Source organism: Taurulus bubalis, assembly GCF_910589615.1.
Source record: "Taurulus bubalis genome assembly, chromosome: 9".
Classification (NCBI taxonomy): Eukaryota; Metazoa; Chordata; class Actinopteri; order Perciformes; family Cottidae; genus Taurulus; species Taurulus bubalis.
In genome coordinates, this window is record NC_136597.1 from 4,331,291 (window position 1) to 4,347,190 (window position 15,900).

Consider the following 15,900-nt stretch of genomic DNA (forward strand, 5'->3'; position numbering starts at 1 on the left):
AAATGACACTAAAAACATACACATGTATGCTTTACATCTGCCAAATGTGAGCCCTTTTTTTTTTACTGTAATTGATCTCCTTGGAGCAGAGGCTGCTTGAGCATGCCCTGCTTTATCAATATGTATGAAACACTGGGACAGTGGGAAGCTGTACTGCTCCCCTCACGTCTGTTTTGACCGAAACCTCCAGACCCAGCTCCACTTCATCTCAGCTCTGCATCAAGCTGCGCTGCATATACAGAGTCCTCTTCCTTGAACTATTTCATTCTGGGCCTCTTACAACCACGAAATGACGTTGTTGGCTAAGCCCAACTACGTGATTTGATTCAGTCTACTTTGAGTAAAAAAAACAACCTGCAGCCAGATCCGCCAGTGTGCCGATTTAACGTTAACGAGTGACAGCGTGAACTGAACCAGACCGGGGGGTTACGGCATGTTTCACCACATTACTTTTTTTACAAGCAAGACTGAACTATAACGTAACTTTAACGACAATACACTACCCAAACACGTTAGCAAGCTGACTAGCTTCCATTAAAAACAAGTTTGAGGGAAATGAAGCCGCTGTAGACATCTTAACGCTGATTGGCCAAGACTCGCCACGTCACATCCAAGATGTTCTATTTTTGCTAAGATCACGACTTCAGCGTTACTCAGTCTCTCACTTCAATCTCAGACACACTGGCGGCTCTGCGCCGCTCTTTTTTTCTTCTCCGCGACTTTATGACTGGCGTAATAATCGCGCGACACAACGAATCGATAATGAAATTCGTTGCCAACACTTTTGCTAATCGATTTTTTTATCGATTCGTTGTTGCAGCCCTAAACATGGTATTGGTAAAAAAAATAAAAATAACAGGAAAGTTTCAGAGCAGATTCTATTTTCAGTGTGTGTCAGTCTTGAGAAAGTACCTGGAATGATTGGCCGCTGGTGTTCTCCCCGTTAGGCAGGTAGGTGTTTCCATGTGCTGACGAAGGCGGTGGGGATCAGTGAATAAGGCACCGTGGTGATGGAGTTCCAACTGTCTGACGTGGGGTCGTAACAGTCCAGTGTTTTACACCGCTGCGTCCCAAAGTAACCCCCGACCACGTACAGCTTATTTCCCGAGGCCACGGCGTGGCAGCTCATCCGCTTGGACGTCATGTCCCCGACTCGAGTCCACTGGTTGGTTTCGCAGTCGAAGCGGTAGGCGGAGACGGCGGTGAATTCGGTGTCGCCACCCATGATGAAGATCTGGCTGCCTAAGACAGCAGCCGCCGTGTAGCGCCATGGCTGGGGGCATTCAGCTGCAATATTCCAGCGGTTACCCACGGGGTCGTAGCATTGGACCTAGATATAGAAGACAAGACGTTTGGACCATCACATTAGAGTGTAGACTCAGTCAATGTAGTGTATTTAGTTAGCTGTGGAATCTGGAGAGCTGCCTTGTGAGGAATTATAAGGAAGGTTGACGTACAAATCCACCAACCTTGGAGGCTTTGTCTCGGTGTATGGTTGTCCCCCCAAAAACAAAGAGTTTGAGTTTGGCACTGACAACGGCTGCATTACTGACTCCATCTCTTAGAGGCGCCATCATAGTCCATTTATTACTGAGCGGGTCATACCGCTCCACCTAGGAGGATATCAAATACATGTCATGTCTGATTCAGAGGTGACTAATGTGTCCAAGTCAGTCCAGCAGCAGATATTTCACCTGATAAAACGATTACACGCACACACAATTAGGTTTTCACATTTATGAATATCGATACAAATTCTGAAACTATTTTCCTAAAAAGAAGTCAATACCTGTTTTAGGGAGACGGATGGAGAGGCGGGAAAAACTCCTGCTATGGCTGTATGACCTCCAACAACGTAGAGACTGTTCTCCAGCTCAGCTGAACCATGGCCAAACCTGGAGAGGAGAACACCCACATGGTCTTTAGACCTTTGGTTCTCAACCTTTTATTGTGTCGACCCTTTAATGGATACAAATTAGGTCATGGCCATGTTCAGTCCATAGCTGGTCTTGTTCTCCTCGTGTGCAGCTCAGACTCAAGATTTTGCTTCAGAGATATTAGTCTGAAAATATTTTAGTTGACCAAGACCAGAATTCCACAGTTGTCAACTACTTTGAGGAGATAACCGTGAAGGAAAGTGAAACTTCTGACCAGAATAGTCCCTCTGATGACACTTAATCACACTGGGTTCACTTCTAAAGTGAATCAAAATCGTAAAAAAATGTACTCATTTCTTTTGGAAAGAAGACAAACTGCAGTCACTGCACCATGCACTGTGACATGCGTAATCAAATAGACACTTGTGTTATGTAGCAGTGAAACCGATGATAAAACTCCTGGTTCGGACCGAATCAAGGGTCAGAGTCGCTGATCGGATCAAAAGATCAGCACAAAAGAAAAAAGGGCACAAATACCACTTTTAGAGATGCCTGATCACGTTTTAATTGATGATCCATATTGGCAGATACAGATACCCTTTGTTGATTGATTACAGCAGCTAGTGTACAAGGCCGCTATGAAGTCTGTAAACCGTCACAAAATGTTTGTTTTTTCTTCATAAAAAGTGACACAATTCAAACGATAAGTAAATAAAATATTGTATTTTCATGGATTAAAACAATTGGTAGTTTTAATAAAGTATCATTGTGCTTAGAGGTAAACAGCTCAAAATTTATCTCTAATATCTATTTATACTAATGCACAAATGGCTCCTTTAAACAACTGGATTCATTCCAAGTTTCTCACCAACACTACATTTTACGAGATGACGTGGCCACATCATGAAAACGTCACAATTTCGCGTCGCACAATACGCCCCGTCACAGAGCAGAGCCTGAACATGTAACTCACCTGGCTATTAGCATGGGCGCTCCTTTAGACCACTCCTCGTGGACAGTGTCGTAGATCCAGACGTCTTTTGAGACTCCGTTCTCTGATCCCCTTCCTCCTGTGACGTAAACCTTACAGCCAATGGCACACGCACTGAACTCCTTCCTGGGGCTGGGGAGGTCTGCCTTCGGTATGATCTCCTTGGCTTTATGGTCAACCTAGAAAAGGTTTTACGAAATATTAGTTGAGGTCAATAAAAACGATTTAAATAAACATTTTGAAGCCTGTTCATGCAAGGTAAAGATTTTAAGCAGCTTTGCTAGATGGCTCGAAGTATGTGTAAAAAAAAGAGAGATCTCATTAAGAACCAACCACTCGAGTCAACATACATACATACACACACACGTTAATCTTTGGTATTTACTGTATAAAATGGACATCATCTGGGAGTGACAATACATTTTTAAAATGACATTCACATAATTTATGCTACTACTGTTCTTATTTCTGTTGTTTACTTATGGCAGGCCGATGTTGCAATTCCATGGTATGCATCTTACACCCTTTGTTTAACCACCAATTGTAATACACTACGAGGCGGAGCCCAGTGTGTGGAGTGAGGGCTAACGCTAGCTAACGCTTCCCTCGCAGCACTGAAGGCTTCACAGCTAAAGCGATATCTAAAAGACCAAACGTCCAATGCTCGTGGGAAAGCCGGTTGGATTTTTCCAGATAAGGACGATGTACTCCAGATGCAGGAAAGGTCTGCCTGTCACTGACAAGCAACACTAAATGTGCTGTGAAAGCCAGCTGTCACAGATATGAAGAGCAACTTCTGGTTCTGCAAACATGAAGGCTGCTGAAGCATATCATTCACATCATAAGGTTATATTTTAATGTGTACTTTATTTAAATGTTATTTAATATATATATATATATATATATATATATATATATATATATATATTATTTTGAAGTGTGTGCACACCTTTCTGCACACTAATAGTTTCCCAATAATTGTGAACACACAGATATTCTCCTAAGAACGTAAAAACTTTTACTGTCTTAAATATTCAGGTTTGAGGTTTATTAACATTGTGGATTAACCGAGAGCACTGTAGTTGTTCAATAATACAATTAATCCTAAAAAAACTGCTTTCCTAATAATTGTGCAGTGTATTTATTTTATTACCACATTATTTATCAAATTTAAATTTTTCTCTCAGTTTTTTTGAGTCCCCCTTGTTTTTGTTGAAAAATCGAATAATTAGTTATTTGAAAAGAAAAGAAACATGCACTTTATTAGTCCCCTTGGCGAAATTCTTCTCTGCATTTGACCCATCCCTGGTTAGGGAGCAGTGGGCAGCCCTTTGAGGCGCCCGGGGAGCAGCTGGGGGCTTGCTTAGGGACACTTTGACTAAATACGCCCGACTTGAGCCTTTAAATGAGTTATTGTATTAGCTTGATTTGTTCCATGACTTGTTGTATGTGCAGGTTTACATACACATGATCAATAAATGTCTTTGTGATGATCACATTGTAGCATGTCATTTATTTGACACGGTTTTCGCTTGTTGAACTGTAGGTAGATTTGATTTAGTTATTGAATAAAAGTCAAACCAAGAGTGAGATTAATTAGTTAATAAACCAATACAGTGTTAATATTAGAATGAGCCCCGGGGCACTTTGTACTTGAAAAGTTGGGCCCCGAGGTCAAGAAGGTTAAGAACCCCTGCTTTAAGCCAAGCAAACAGGACACCTTGTACAACAAATACGGCATATTTTTACACATGGAAACAGGTCGTCCAAGTACGAACAGCACTGTGGTTATGTCTTTCACCTGGTATATCTTGTCACACATGAAGGTCTGGCCTCCCAGTATAAGCAGCGTGTGGCCTGCCTTACGCGGTCGAGCACAGGGACTGGTCACTACTCCGTCATTCTGAAGGATTTTCTTCTTACACTGCATTGCCTCTTCAACTATTGACCTGCAGAGGAGAGTTTAAACATAATCCGAGAGATGAAGACACGTTTGGCACATAATGTCTTCACTGAATGCTTGGCCTAATTCTCCATCAACTGCTGACATGTCTCAATTCCCACAAGTGTCCTTTAAAGACCAGTTCAACTTTGTACAGTGGAACAGATGTAAAAAAAAAAAACAACAACTCAGGATCAGAACTTAATATTGAAAGGAGAGGAGAGGTGATGAAAGAGGGAAAGAGGAGAGGAGGGGAAAGGAGAGGAACAGAGAGGGAAAGAAAAGGAGAGGAAACATGAGAAAAGAGGAGAGGAAATAAAAGAGAAGAGGACAAAAGGATAGAGGAGAGGAACCAAGGGAGGAGAGCAGAGAGGGAAAGAGGAGAGGAAGCAGGAGAGGAAAAGAAATAGGGAAAATTGAGAAGAAATAAAGGAGGATATAGGGAAAGAAGACGGATCAATCACATTCTAAAATCTGAATATGTGAAATAATTCAGTGGTTGTTTTTTTCACAAGTTGATTTCAATCGCAGTAAACGTTTGAACAAGTAAAAACACAGTGAGTATCATACCAAGCCCCAATGTATCAGTGGATCAGTAAAACAATGCTTTTCCAATGTTGTACTAAACACTGATTCCTTAATGGACTTCAGATGATTCTTATCAGGCTAGATACTGCATGCTATGCCCAATTCTATGCTTAATGCGAATACAGTGTTTCCCCTCGTAACAGTAGTTGCTATGTGTAACTTGAGTTCTTTGAGGATGAGACCTTTTGTATTTTCTTTTTTTTTGGTAAATATGTTTTATTGGTTTTCACAGTTTTTATCCCACCAGGGAAGAGGCTTCACACATGTCTAAGGACAATTACAGATTGAAATTGAAACCTCATTCCCGATCCTACCCACACCACCCACCCCAGTGTAGGGTTACAGGCTATAGAATTGATACATTTGGGTACATTCAGGTGATGGAGCTGTAGACATAATATCAAAATAATTGCATTAATCAATCATCAAATAATAAAGTGAGAAGTTACATGTACGAAATTAAATGGTTAATAGCTAAATGAAACAAGAAAACAAAATTAAAATAAATTAAATTAAATTTAAGCTCACTGTTGCTATGGGACGGATAGGGGATCCACATTAGTCTTTGTCGAGAGGTTCTTGTAAGGCGTTGTAGTAGTCCCAAAGGTTGGGGAGGATGCTCTGAGAATATATTTAATTTTTTCAAGTGTCAAGAAATATGACATCTTTGACCCAGTGGGAGAATGATGGAGGGGCACGTTGCTTCCATCTCAGAAGGATCAAACGTCGAGCAAGGACTGTTGTGAAGGCTACGACCACATTGGCTTCATTTGGTAAACGGGTACGGAGTTCCTCTGGTGTTAAGCCAAAGAGAGCGCAAATTGAGTCCGCGTCAAATTGAGTTGCAAACATCTCACTATAAGCTTTAAAAATACTTATCCAAAAAGGTGGAGAGCTTCGGGCATAGCCAAAACATGTGTAACAGGTCTGCTGGCTGGCCTTTACATCAAGGACATAACGGATCAGAGTTAGGGTACATTTTTGCCAATCTAGCGTTAGTGTAATGAGCCCTGTGGACCACTTTTAGCTGTATTAAGTTGTGTTTAGTGGATGTAAACAATGTATATATCAAGTATAAAATAGAGTCCCATTGGCCAACATGTCCCCTGGAGATGGGGCAGTGCCTGAAGTCCTTGCGGTGCATGCACCTATATCCCTGGCAGAGGTCACTAAGGTAGTCAAAAAGCTCCTTGGTGGCAAGGCGCCGGGGGTGGATGAGATCCGCCCTGAGATGCTGAAAGCGCTGGACACTGTTGGGCTGTCTTGGCTGACACACCTCTGCAGTGTCGCATGGGGGTCGGGAACAGTGCCCATGGACTGGCAGACCGGGGTGGTGGTTATCACACTGCTCAGCCTCCCAGGAAAAGCTTATGCCAGGGTGCTGGAAAGGAGGCTCCGACCGATTGTCGAACCTCAGATTCAAGACAAACAGTGTGGATTCTGTCCCAGCCATGGAACAGTGGACCAGCTCTTTACCCTCGCAAGACTACTGGAGGGGTCCTGGGAGTTCGCCCAACCAGTCTACATGTGCTTTGTAGACCTGGAGAAGGCTTTCGACCGGGTCCCTCGGGGGTTTTTGTGGGGGGTGCTGCGGGAGTATGGGGTGCCGGACCCGTTGGCACAGGCTATCCGGTCTCTGTACGCCTGCAGTAGAAGCTGTGTTTGTATCCTCGGTAATAAGTCAGATACGTTCCCGGTGAGTGTTGGCCTCTGCCAGGGCTGCCCTTTATCACCGGTCCTGTTCGTGACTTTCATGGACAGGATATCTAGGCGCAGCCAGGGGGCGGAGAGGATCCGGTTCGGGAGTCTCGGGATCGCCTCTCTGCTGTTCGCGGATGATGTGGTCCTGTTTGCCTCCTCGGACCGTGACCTCCAGCATTCACTGGGGCGTTTTGCAGCCGAGTGTGAAACGGCAGGGATGAGAGTTAGCACCTCCAAATCTGAGACCATGGTGCTCTGCCGGAAACCGGTGGATTGCTCCCTCCAGGTGAGGACAAACTGCCTACCCCAAGCGAAGGAGTTCAAGTATCTCGGGGTCTTGTTCACGAGTGAGGGTAAGGTGGAGCAGGAGATCGACAGGCGGATCGGTGCGGCTGCAGCAGTAAAACAGGCGCTGTACCGGTCCGTCTTGGTGAAGAGGGAGCTGAGCCGGAAGGCAAAGCTCTCCATTTACTGGTCGGTCTACGTTCCAACCCTCACCTATGGCCACGAACTTCTGGGTCGTGACCGAAAGAACGAGGTCTCGGATACAAGCGGCCGAAATGAGCTTCCTCCGTAGGGTGGCCGGGCTCAGCCTTAGAGATAGGGTAAGGAGCTCGGACATCAGGAGGGAGCTTGGAGTCGAGCCGCTGCTCCTCCGTGTCGAAAGGAGTCAGCTGAGGTGGTTCGGGCATCTAGTCAGGATGCCTCCTGGACGCCTCCCATTAGAGGTTTTCCAGGCACGTCCAACTGGTAGGAGGCCACGGGGAAGACCAAGGACACGCTGGAGGGATTATATATCCCGGCTTGCCTCGGGGTCCCCCAGAATGAGCTGGAAAGTGTTGCGTGTGAGAGAGAAGCATGGGTCGGCCTGCTGAACCTGCTGCCATCGCGACCCGACCCCGAATAAGCGGTTGAAAATGGATGGATGGTCATTTGTTATAACCACTCCAAGATCTGAATCCAAGGTCATTCTTAAATTTTCCAAGGAGTGTGGGTTGATATCGTTAATGAGTTTGTAGGTTTGGGATATCAATCCTCTACTGTTCGGGTCCAGTTCTAGGAGGCTGTCAACATGAGATTTCATGGGCTTGTTCGGAAAGGAGTCAAAAGTTTTTTGTACAAAGCTCCTGATCTGCAAGTAGCGGAAAAAAATGTTCTTTGGAAGATCATAGATTTGTGTTAATTGGGAGAATGAAGCAAACGTGTCTTTTATGTATTGTAGCGTAGGTTTCTCGTCAACTGTTACAGGTAGGCGTTGGGCGCCAGACAGGTGAGTAAGGTAATATGGCACCTTTCTACCCTGTCATTTAAAATGGAAGCTATCTGAAATAGTTAGAGGGTTTACCTGCTAGCTTGCTAACCCCGCTACAAAAGAATCAATATTTACAGAATACACAAACCAAGCACATTTTCATTCACCTTTTACTGCTCTCCATGTCTTGAATACAACAGGTCAAAATCCAACCAAATTAGGTCTTAGGCACCAGGTCCATCAACAATGAACAAAAAGAGAGACTCAAATTGAGTCCGGAGATAGCACGTGAATGTCTCTGCATAAGTTATTTAAATAAAAGATACACTCCAGCGAACAGCTAAATAAGAGGGGGGTCAAAGGGGTGTGTGCAAGGGCAGAAGGTGTGAATGTCTTAGTTCATTTAAGTCCAGTTGTGTGTGTGTGTGTGTGTGTGTGTGTGTGTGTGTGTGTGTGTGTGTGTGTGTGTGTGTGTGTGTGTGTTGACCTGATCCCTTTATCAAACCACAGAGTAAATGCGTTATCTGTACAGGAGGGACTAAACATATGGTTATATTTGATGGGGGAGCGGGTGGAGGCTCCTTTTAGCCCAAAATGTCTCCTAAACTGAGCCCATATTCTTATTGTGTGATTTACTATTATGTTTGTACTCAAGCTATTGCTAAGAAGGGGCAGGGCTGCACAGACCACTGAGCCGAGGTGGTGCCGGCAGGAGGAGAATTCTATTTGTACCCAGTCCGCCTTTCCTAAAATTGGCCTGTCTTCAAACCAGTAAAGTATGGTAGCTTCTGGATATTGCACTTTATAAAAGATAAAATTGGGTAAGGCTAAGCCTCCTGCACGCTTTGGTCTTTGGAGTTGAGTCTTGCTAATCCGACTAGGTATAGTCCCCCATGTGAAAGAAGTTATATTTTTATCAAGATTTTAAAAAATTATTCTTTTAAATCAGGATAGGAATATTTTGAAAGAAATATAAAAATGTGGGTAATACTATAATTTTAACTAGGTTAACACGACCCAATAGGGATAATGGTAATGAGGCCCAGCGAGTCATATCCTGTTTGCATTTATTCAAAAGGGTAATATAGTTATTTTTTAATAGTAGAATGGAAGGAACGCGCAACCTCAATCCCCAAGTGTCATCCCGGGCCACTTTAAAAGGGGAAAAGGCTGGAAGGGAGTGCCTCTGCTTCAGAGTTTAGAGGGGAAAGGTTTTTGCATATTTAGCTTACATCCTGATATTTGTAGGATATATGTAGGACAGGGGACCTTTCTCTCGTGCCAGCTGCATTATACGCTGCATCGTCTGGAAGTGATGAACGCAGGCTATGAAGGGACGAGGCGCGCCGTCCGGTCTCCTCTGAAAGGCCACCCTGTGCGCTCGGTCCACGGCTACACCACGGGGAAAAGCGTCTGCGCCGAATAATTCCTCCATGAAGGATTCAGTGAAGGAAGTTGGGTGGGTGTCCTCCGCTCTCTCAGGTATGCCTGTAATGCGGATGTTGCACCTCCGTGATCTGTTCTCGAGGTCGTCAACCTTAAACTTCAGTAGTTCATTCTCCTTCATGAAGCTGCTGACCGTGGCCTCCAGTGTAGTTATTCTCCCCTGAAAGTTATTCATTGAGGTCTCAATTGCTTGAATTGTCTGGCGGCATGGTTGGCTGAAATTTGTGCCATCAGGTTTGTGATTATTCGCTCCTCCATACCGGCAAGTAGTTTCTGCATATCAGTGAGGGTTAGCGCTGGGCGTCACCACACATGGTGACGCCGCTAGCCAAGTCTGATGCTAGGTCGCCTCATGTCTTTCCTTGTTTTCGGGTTTTTTACCTCCTGAGTCCTCTGGTTGCGTTGGGTTTGCCCATGTTGAACAGATTTTTAGAAGTTGGCTAAAAATTCCAAGTTGGCTAAAAGTTCCAAGTTTCAGACGGGTAATTAGTAAAACAAATGCCAAATAAATGTAGAATAGTGACAGAGCCCTTCCGGCGAGCTGCCTACGCCACCATTCACTAGGCCTTTGTATTTCACAGACACTGAAATAGAGACAGTTGGAAGAGCTTTTTTTGGATCGATTTACACAGACTCTGACAAAATTATACCTGCTCCTCTTGTCCGCCATGACCAGCTCCTCACAGGCCACGGCCTCCAGCAGACACTCTGACGGCAGCAGAGCCAACCTGATGCCCCTCAGCAGCTCCGGTAAATGGTGACGACGACCCTCCAAGTCGTACCGCACCCACCGCATCACGGAGTGGAACACGACCTTCCGCGGGTAGAAAAATAACAATCAAACATTTCGGAAAATGAGCATCTAGCTCGTCTGGACACTGTTACGGTCACATGTTGCTCTAATGGATGGAGCAAATTGCATTTAGGAGCACACACACAATTTGGTTATGTCTTCCAAGAATAATGATTAGCAACTGATTAAAGAATATTTGGGACAAAAACAGGAGATAGAAATTGGTGAAAGCCGGTGCCTCTGCCTCGTAGGAAGGCTCGTCATCGCCTTAGCAATGTTATTAAGGAAGAAGAAATTAACAGGCAAGCTACAGCGAGGACCACTCACCTGCTCATCTTCTATTTCCAGCTCATCACTGAGGATGAGCTCCAGCAGCTTATCTTTAGACAGGCTGTAGAAATCCTCCGATTCTCTCACCTAAAAGGACACACCGACGCTTTGATTACACACGTCGTACATTAAACCTGTACATCACGCTATCTGCAACACGCGGATCTCCAAAAATATCTACGGTCTGTCTGTATTTCAGCTGCCAACTCTTAATTGAGGGATGGGAGGGAGATGAAGAGGGAGGAACAGCTGCCAACGTCAAGTTAGTTGGCTATAGATAATAAATGTTTAAAGAGTCGAAGTAGTGAGGATTGAAGCTGCAGTAACCAAGAAAAAAAGAAAAAAAAATGAAACACTTCCGAAACCCACGGGTGACACTGAAGACACCAAGCACAGGAAGCAAGGAAACAACGCAAATCGCGGTTACCGTCTCGTAGTGTAAGAGACACATCCTCCATGACAGCTCGTACAGTCTTTTGCACTGATGGGCGTCCGATAACAGCATCATCCCCAGGCAGTTGGAGGAGTGCAGGTTCTTTTCTAGAAACTCTGCCGCCGCGTCCCGGATGTCATGAAACTGCAACATGTCACCCGCCTCCAGCAGCGACTCAGCGTTCTCCTCGTTTATGATGACTCGAGACGAATAGGCGAAGTCCAGCAGAAGCTCCAGAACCTGAAAAGGTGAAACATAACTCATGTGCTTTCAATTAATCTCCTTGGTGTGGGTGAATAAGTCACCATGCATACTAAGTGGCATATACAAATGCACCTTTTGCAAATTTCTTGGCCAATTCTAAAGTCTGACCTGCTTTCTTCCTAAGAACTGTAATTGTCAGTAAGGTTGCAAACTTAAAAAATGTTTAAACATAGACCCGTCAGTGTAAATTAAATGTTTTTTGTATACATTTATGCAAAATAACTTTCTGATTTGACGTTACAGCACTTCCTCTGAAGCACGAGGAGCTTGAACGTCTCTCCCCATGTAAAGAAAATATGTTATATAACAGCGGCAGTACCTCGGGGTGTATACTGTCTCTGAAGTTGACGTCGCTGTCCAGACTTTCTCGCAGCCCTCCACTGAACATGGCCTCAAAGTAACAGCTGCACGCAGCCAAGACAGCCCTGCAAGACACAAGCACTGTATTTTGTCAGCGACCAAAGAATTGTCAAGGTCGGGACGACCGCTGACTTGAGAGATGCCAGTAAAATGCACAAATGGTGTCGGCATGTCCGTGTACCTGTGGCATGGGAACGAGCGGGCCCCGGCCCACAGGGTGACGTCGGTGAACATGCACTGTTTCCTCAGCGTGTTCAAGTGGGTCAGGACGCTGTCGGGGTGCGAGGGCTTGTGGAACAGCGAGATGTTCATGGAGCCCGTGCTGGTGCGGGACTTACGATTCTCGTGGACGGTCACCGACATGGCGGCTTCGTTTGGCACCTCCAGGGAGTTGCCCGGGACAATCCCTCCCACTGGAAATACAACAGAGGTGGGGAGTTAATTCAACGCGTAACATGTATACATTTCAGATGCGGTCGGCAAAGCCCGACACATTAACTTGCATCGTTGAACCTGGAAAAGAGAGAGTGTAAACACAATCGAAAAAAGAAAAAACGGCTAAAGAAAGTGAGTGATGAAACTTTATCCTGTACCCCTGTGTGAGAAACTACATAATCTACCGCCTCGACATCTGGTTTGATTCCCTCTCAGAATTCAGGCTCTACTAATCCTTAAAGACATGTAGAGAGCGCACGCACACGCACACGCGCGCACACACACACACACACACACACACACACACACGTGGATTAATCTTCAAGGTTATCTTTTGACATGCAAAATTCAGTTTGTTTTAGCGGCTCATAAAGCAAACGCTGTCTGTGTAACGAGGAATAATCACAGCAACTGAATCAGCAATCAGATTCCTTCATTAATATATTCATGTTTCAGTGCGGCACTTTCACCCTTTTCTAGCCTTCTGCCCATTACTCCACTCACTCAACGTCTTTGAAAAGAAAGTCATCAACAAAATATACAAATATCAAGATGACAGTTGAAGCAGATCACGGCAGCTAAAGGGAAGCAGTCTCATCTCACATCCACAGTGAAGGAAGATATAGGAGATACGCCAACGCGCTGTTGGACGTCTTCACAGGTAGGTGAACTCATGCCGACTTTAAGACGGATGAGAAGAATTGCCGTTTCAGCAGCCTTAACGCTGCTTTTGTGTCGTGTGTGTGCGTCCCATCTATATTTGCTGACATGCAGTTTCAGGCCAAAGCCACAACAGATCAGTCACGGGGTGTTTTAGTGGTTCACAATGCAGGGCCTGACGAGAACCTCGGCTCAATTGTGTAAAAAGAACAAAAAGGTGAGAAGCGCAATGCATGCACGAGAACCAATCGGGATGTTCCAATACCATTTTCTTTGTCCCCTTTCCGGGACAGACACCTGTACATATCGGGCCAGTCAATATAAAATGTAAAATGGGTCGCAAGTGTCGGTTTTATATTGCTGTGAAAACATTTCCTTCAAACATCTGGATTTATTCAAGATTATCGCCAAAAACAACATTTGAATAAGGATGGGTATCGTGAGGATTTTATCGATACCAGAGAAGCTCAGGTTACCACCCACCCACCCACACACACACCCACCCACAGCAAATAGCTGCCTGCTGCTATTTAAATGTTTTCGATTGTCGCATAGAGGACCTTTAACGCTTGGCTGAACTTGTATTGTACATTCCCCACCAGGTGTTTCGTCACAGCGCATGATCTCGGCAGATGGTTGACATATTTTTTATATTGAGGGCGTAGACCTCAGACACTGTACAGCGGGACAAACACTCCTCAAAAGCACAGAGCTGCATGAGAGTGAACAAGGAGAGCGAAGGAGGAACCAATGGGAGACTGGCAGGCCCGTGTGGGTCACAATTATAAACCTCTATTTAGCTAACTTTCAGCAGAAGGTTGTGCTGCTGCCACTCTCTCCATCTTTTTTTTTTTTTTAACTCACTTTTAATTTTTGTTTTCGACAACATAACAACAGCATATAACTCTCTCCATCTTTATCTGGATTTTTGTACCTGGTCTCATTCTCGTTCGGAGATTATTATTCTTTTAAGGATCCGTGCCCTAATAGTGTCATTAACATTACCTCATTTAGATGGATGGTAGCTTATGTCAACGATGCTCAGACAGCAGCATTTTGGGTCAAAGTTCTTCCTCTTAGAAAACCGGCCAAAGGTTAGCCTGTGTTTCAACTCCTATGTTTACAAGTTTGGTGTGGCAGCGGGCTTGTATTTCAGGCGCATTTCTGAGTCATGCTTTGAAATGCACATAAATAAATGATGTCTCAAACGAATGCACTATGTGGACATGGGAAAATGTGAGCTGAAACAATATTAAATTGATGCTAAAGCTGGCTTGAAATCGCAGCGTTTTGTATTGTCACAAGTTTACGTGACGTTATCGAATCGCCACACTTCGGTTCTCTTACAGGAAGTAAATGTTCACATATACGGAACAGGATCAGCATTAGGGCTTCAGCTAATGTTCATAAAATGTCAGTCAATGACCGACAACGCACGTCACCATTTCCCAAAGCTCCGCCATTGAACATCTCGATGTGTCCGACCAACAGCACAAAAATCAACTGTATTAAAACCGTATGACACAGACACACAAGGAGCAACGCCTGAGGCTAGAAGCAGTGACGTTTTAGTGATAAACGACTACGAAATCTATTAATTGCTGATCACATTTAGTTTGTTCATTCGTTCTCTGACAATCAGCTAATTGATAAAGGGATCATTGCCCAATGACCCCTTGACCAATCTGTACTGGATGGTCCATGACCGGTAACTCATGGCCTCGATTGGAGTGAAAACTTGCCATTGGTTAGCAGGAAAGCAAAAACAGGGAGGTGAGGGGGGACAGGCAGAGATGACTAAACCAAAGGGATATTTATAATTTAAAATACAAAATAAAAAAAAAAGGGGGTTTGCAGGGCTTCATTCCATTTGCAGGCTAACTTACGGTGGCAGAGGTTGCTGACCCAGGCACAGGCACTGACGGTCAGGAGGTGAGGGGGGCTCTGCATCCCCGAGACTGCTAAACAGGACGAGTGAACACAAAGAGATTTAGGGAAGGTATTGTATGTATCGACACATATCATAAAGTAGTGAGCGGGTGTGCAACAACGTGATGTGTGATGCCGTGTCGCTGCATGAACAGAACCGCTTTGGTGGCGCCGGATCAAAGTCAACATCAGAAGTTATTTCACAGCATGCAACCAAGAAAATACACGACAGATGATATTTGTCAGCTGTGGAAATGTTTTTTCTACTCTAAAGTACATTTGAACCCACACTTAGAAGTAAACTAGAGATGATGTTAGCCTTATGTTTATTCTTCCTCAGAGTGATTTGAACCATTTTGACTAGTGCAATACAGATATTGCACTATTCAATAATATACGTAAACATTCTCGCATTGGGTTTTCTCCATCCTAGTGCCATACCTCCTCCTACCTTCTGCTACAGACACTCACACACAATCCTGTCTTGCAGCAGCACAGTTCGCCAGTGGAATATCAACAGAGCTGCTGAATAGACTGAGGCCTTGCAAAGAGGCTAGTAGTCAGTAGGCCTGAGCTTTTTTACCCACAGCTAGCATAGCTGCACCGCTGGACTTGTTGCCCGTGGCCACTGTGTGCGTGTGCGTGTGTGTGTGTGTGTGTGGTTCTTGAACAAGGGTTAGGGTTAGCAAAAAGGAACAAAAAGGCCTATTTCTGGGGAAGTATTTTAACTCTTTCCAGGTATACTATATAAAAACAAAAGACCTGCAGAAGTAACAAATATATTAAAGTTGCATTGAACAATATCTTGGCTGGTGGGGCTGCACGAGGTACTACTTAAAAGATTGCCATGTCGATTCAGCAATGTACGACATCTAATTTCTGAAAGATGACTCGACCCC

General features: G+C 44.6%; 1 protein-coding gene across 2 annotated transcripts; it reads right to left on the reverse strand.

The window, feature by feature from the left end:
• Window positions 1-943: 943 nt before the first annotated feature.
• On the reverse strand, window positions 944-15,022 carry enc2 (ectodermal-neural cortex 2; the record flags this gene model as incomplete). 2 transcript variants are annotated; one of them, XM_079224222.1, is made up of 11 exons in its annotated part: window positions 944-1,330; window positions 1,470-1,613; window positions 1,790-1,895; window positions 2,851-3,047; window positions 4,670-4,817; window positions 10,448-10,611; window positions 10,918-11,007; window positions 11,348-11,593; window positions 11,937-12,042; window positions 12,159-12,390; window positions 14,959-15,022. In XM_079224222.1, 11 exons carry the CDS (start codon window positions 15,020-15,022, stop codon window positions 944-946), a joined length of 1,884 nt encoding a protein of 627 aa, XP_079080348.1. The 2 variants fall into 2 exon arrangements, with proteins under 2 accessions (XP_079080348.1, XP_079080347.1); XM_079224221.1 differs by having other exon boundaries at window positions 12,159-12,416; window positions 14,955-15,022.
• Between the last annotated feature and the right edge of the window lie 878 nt (window positions 15,023-15,900).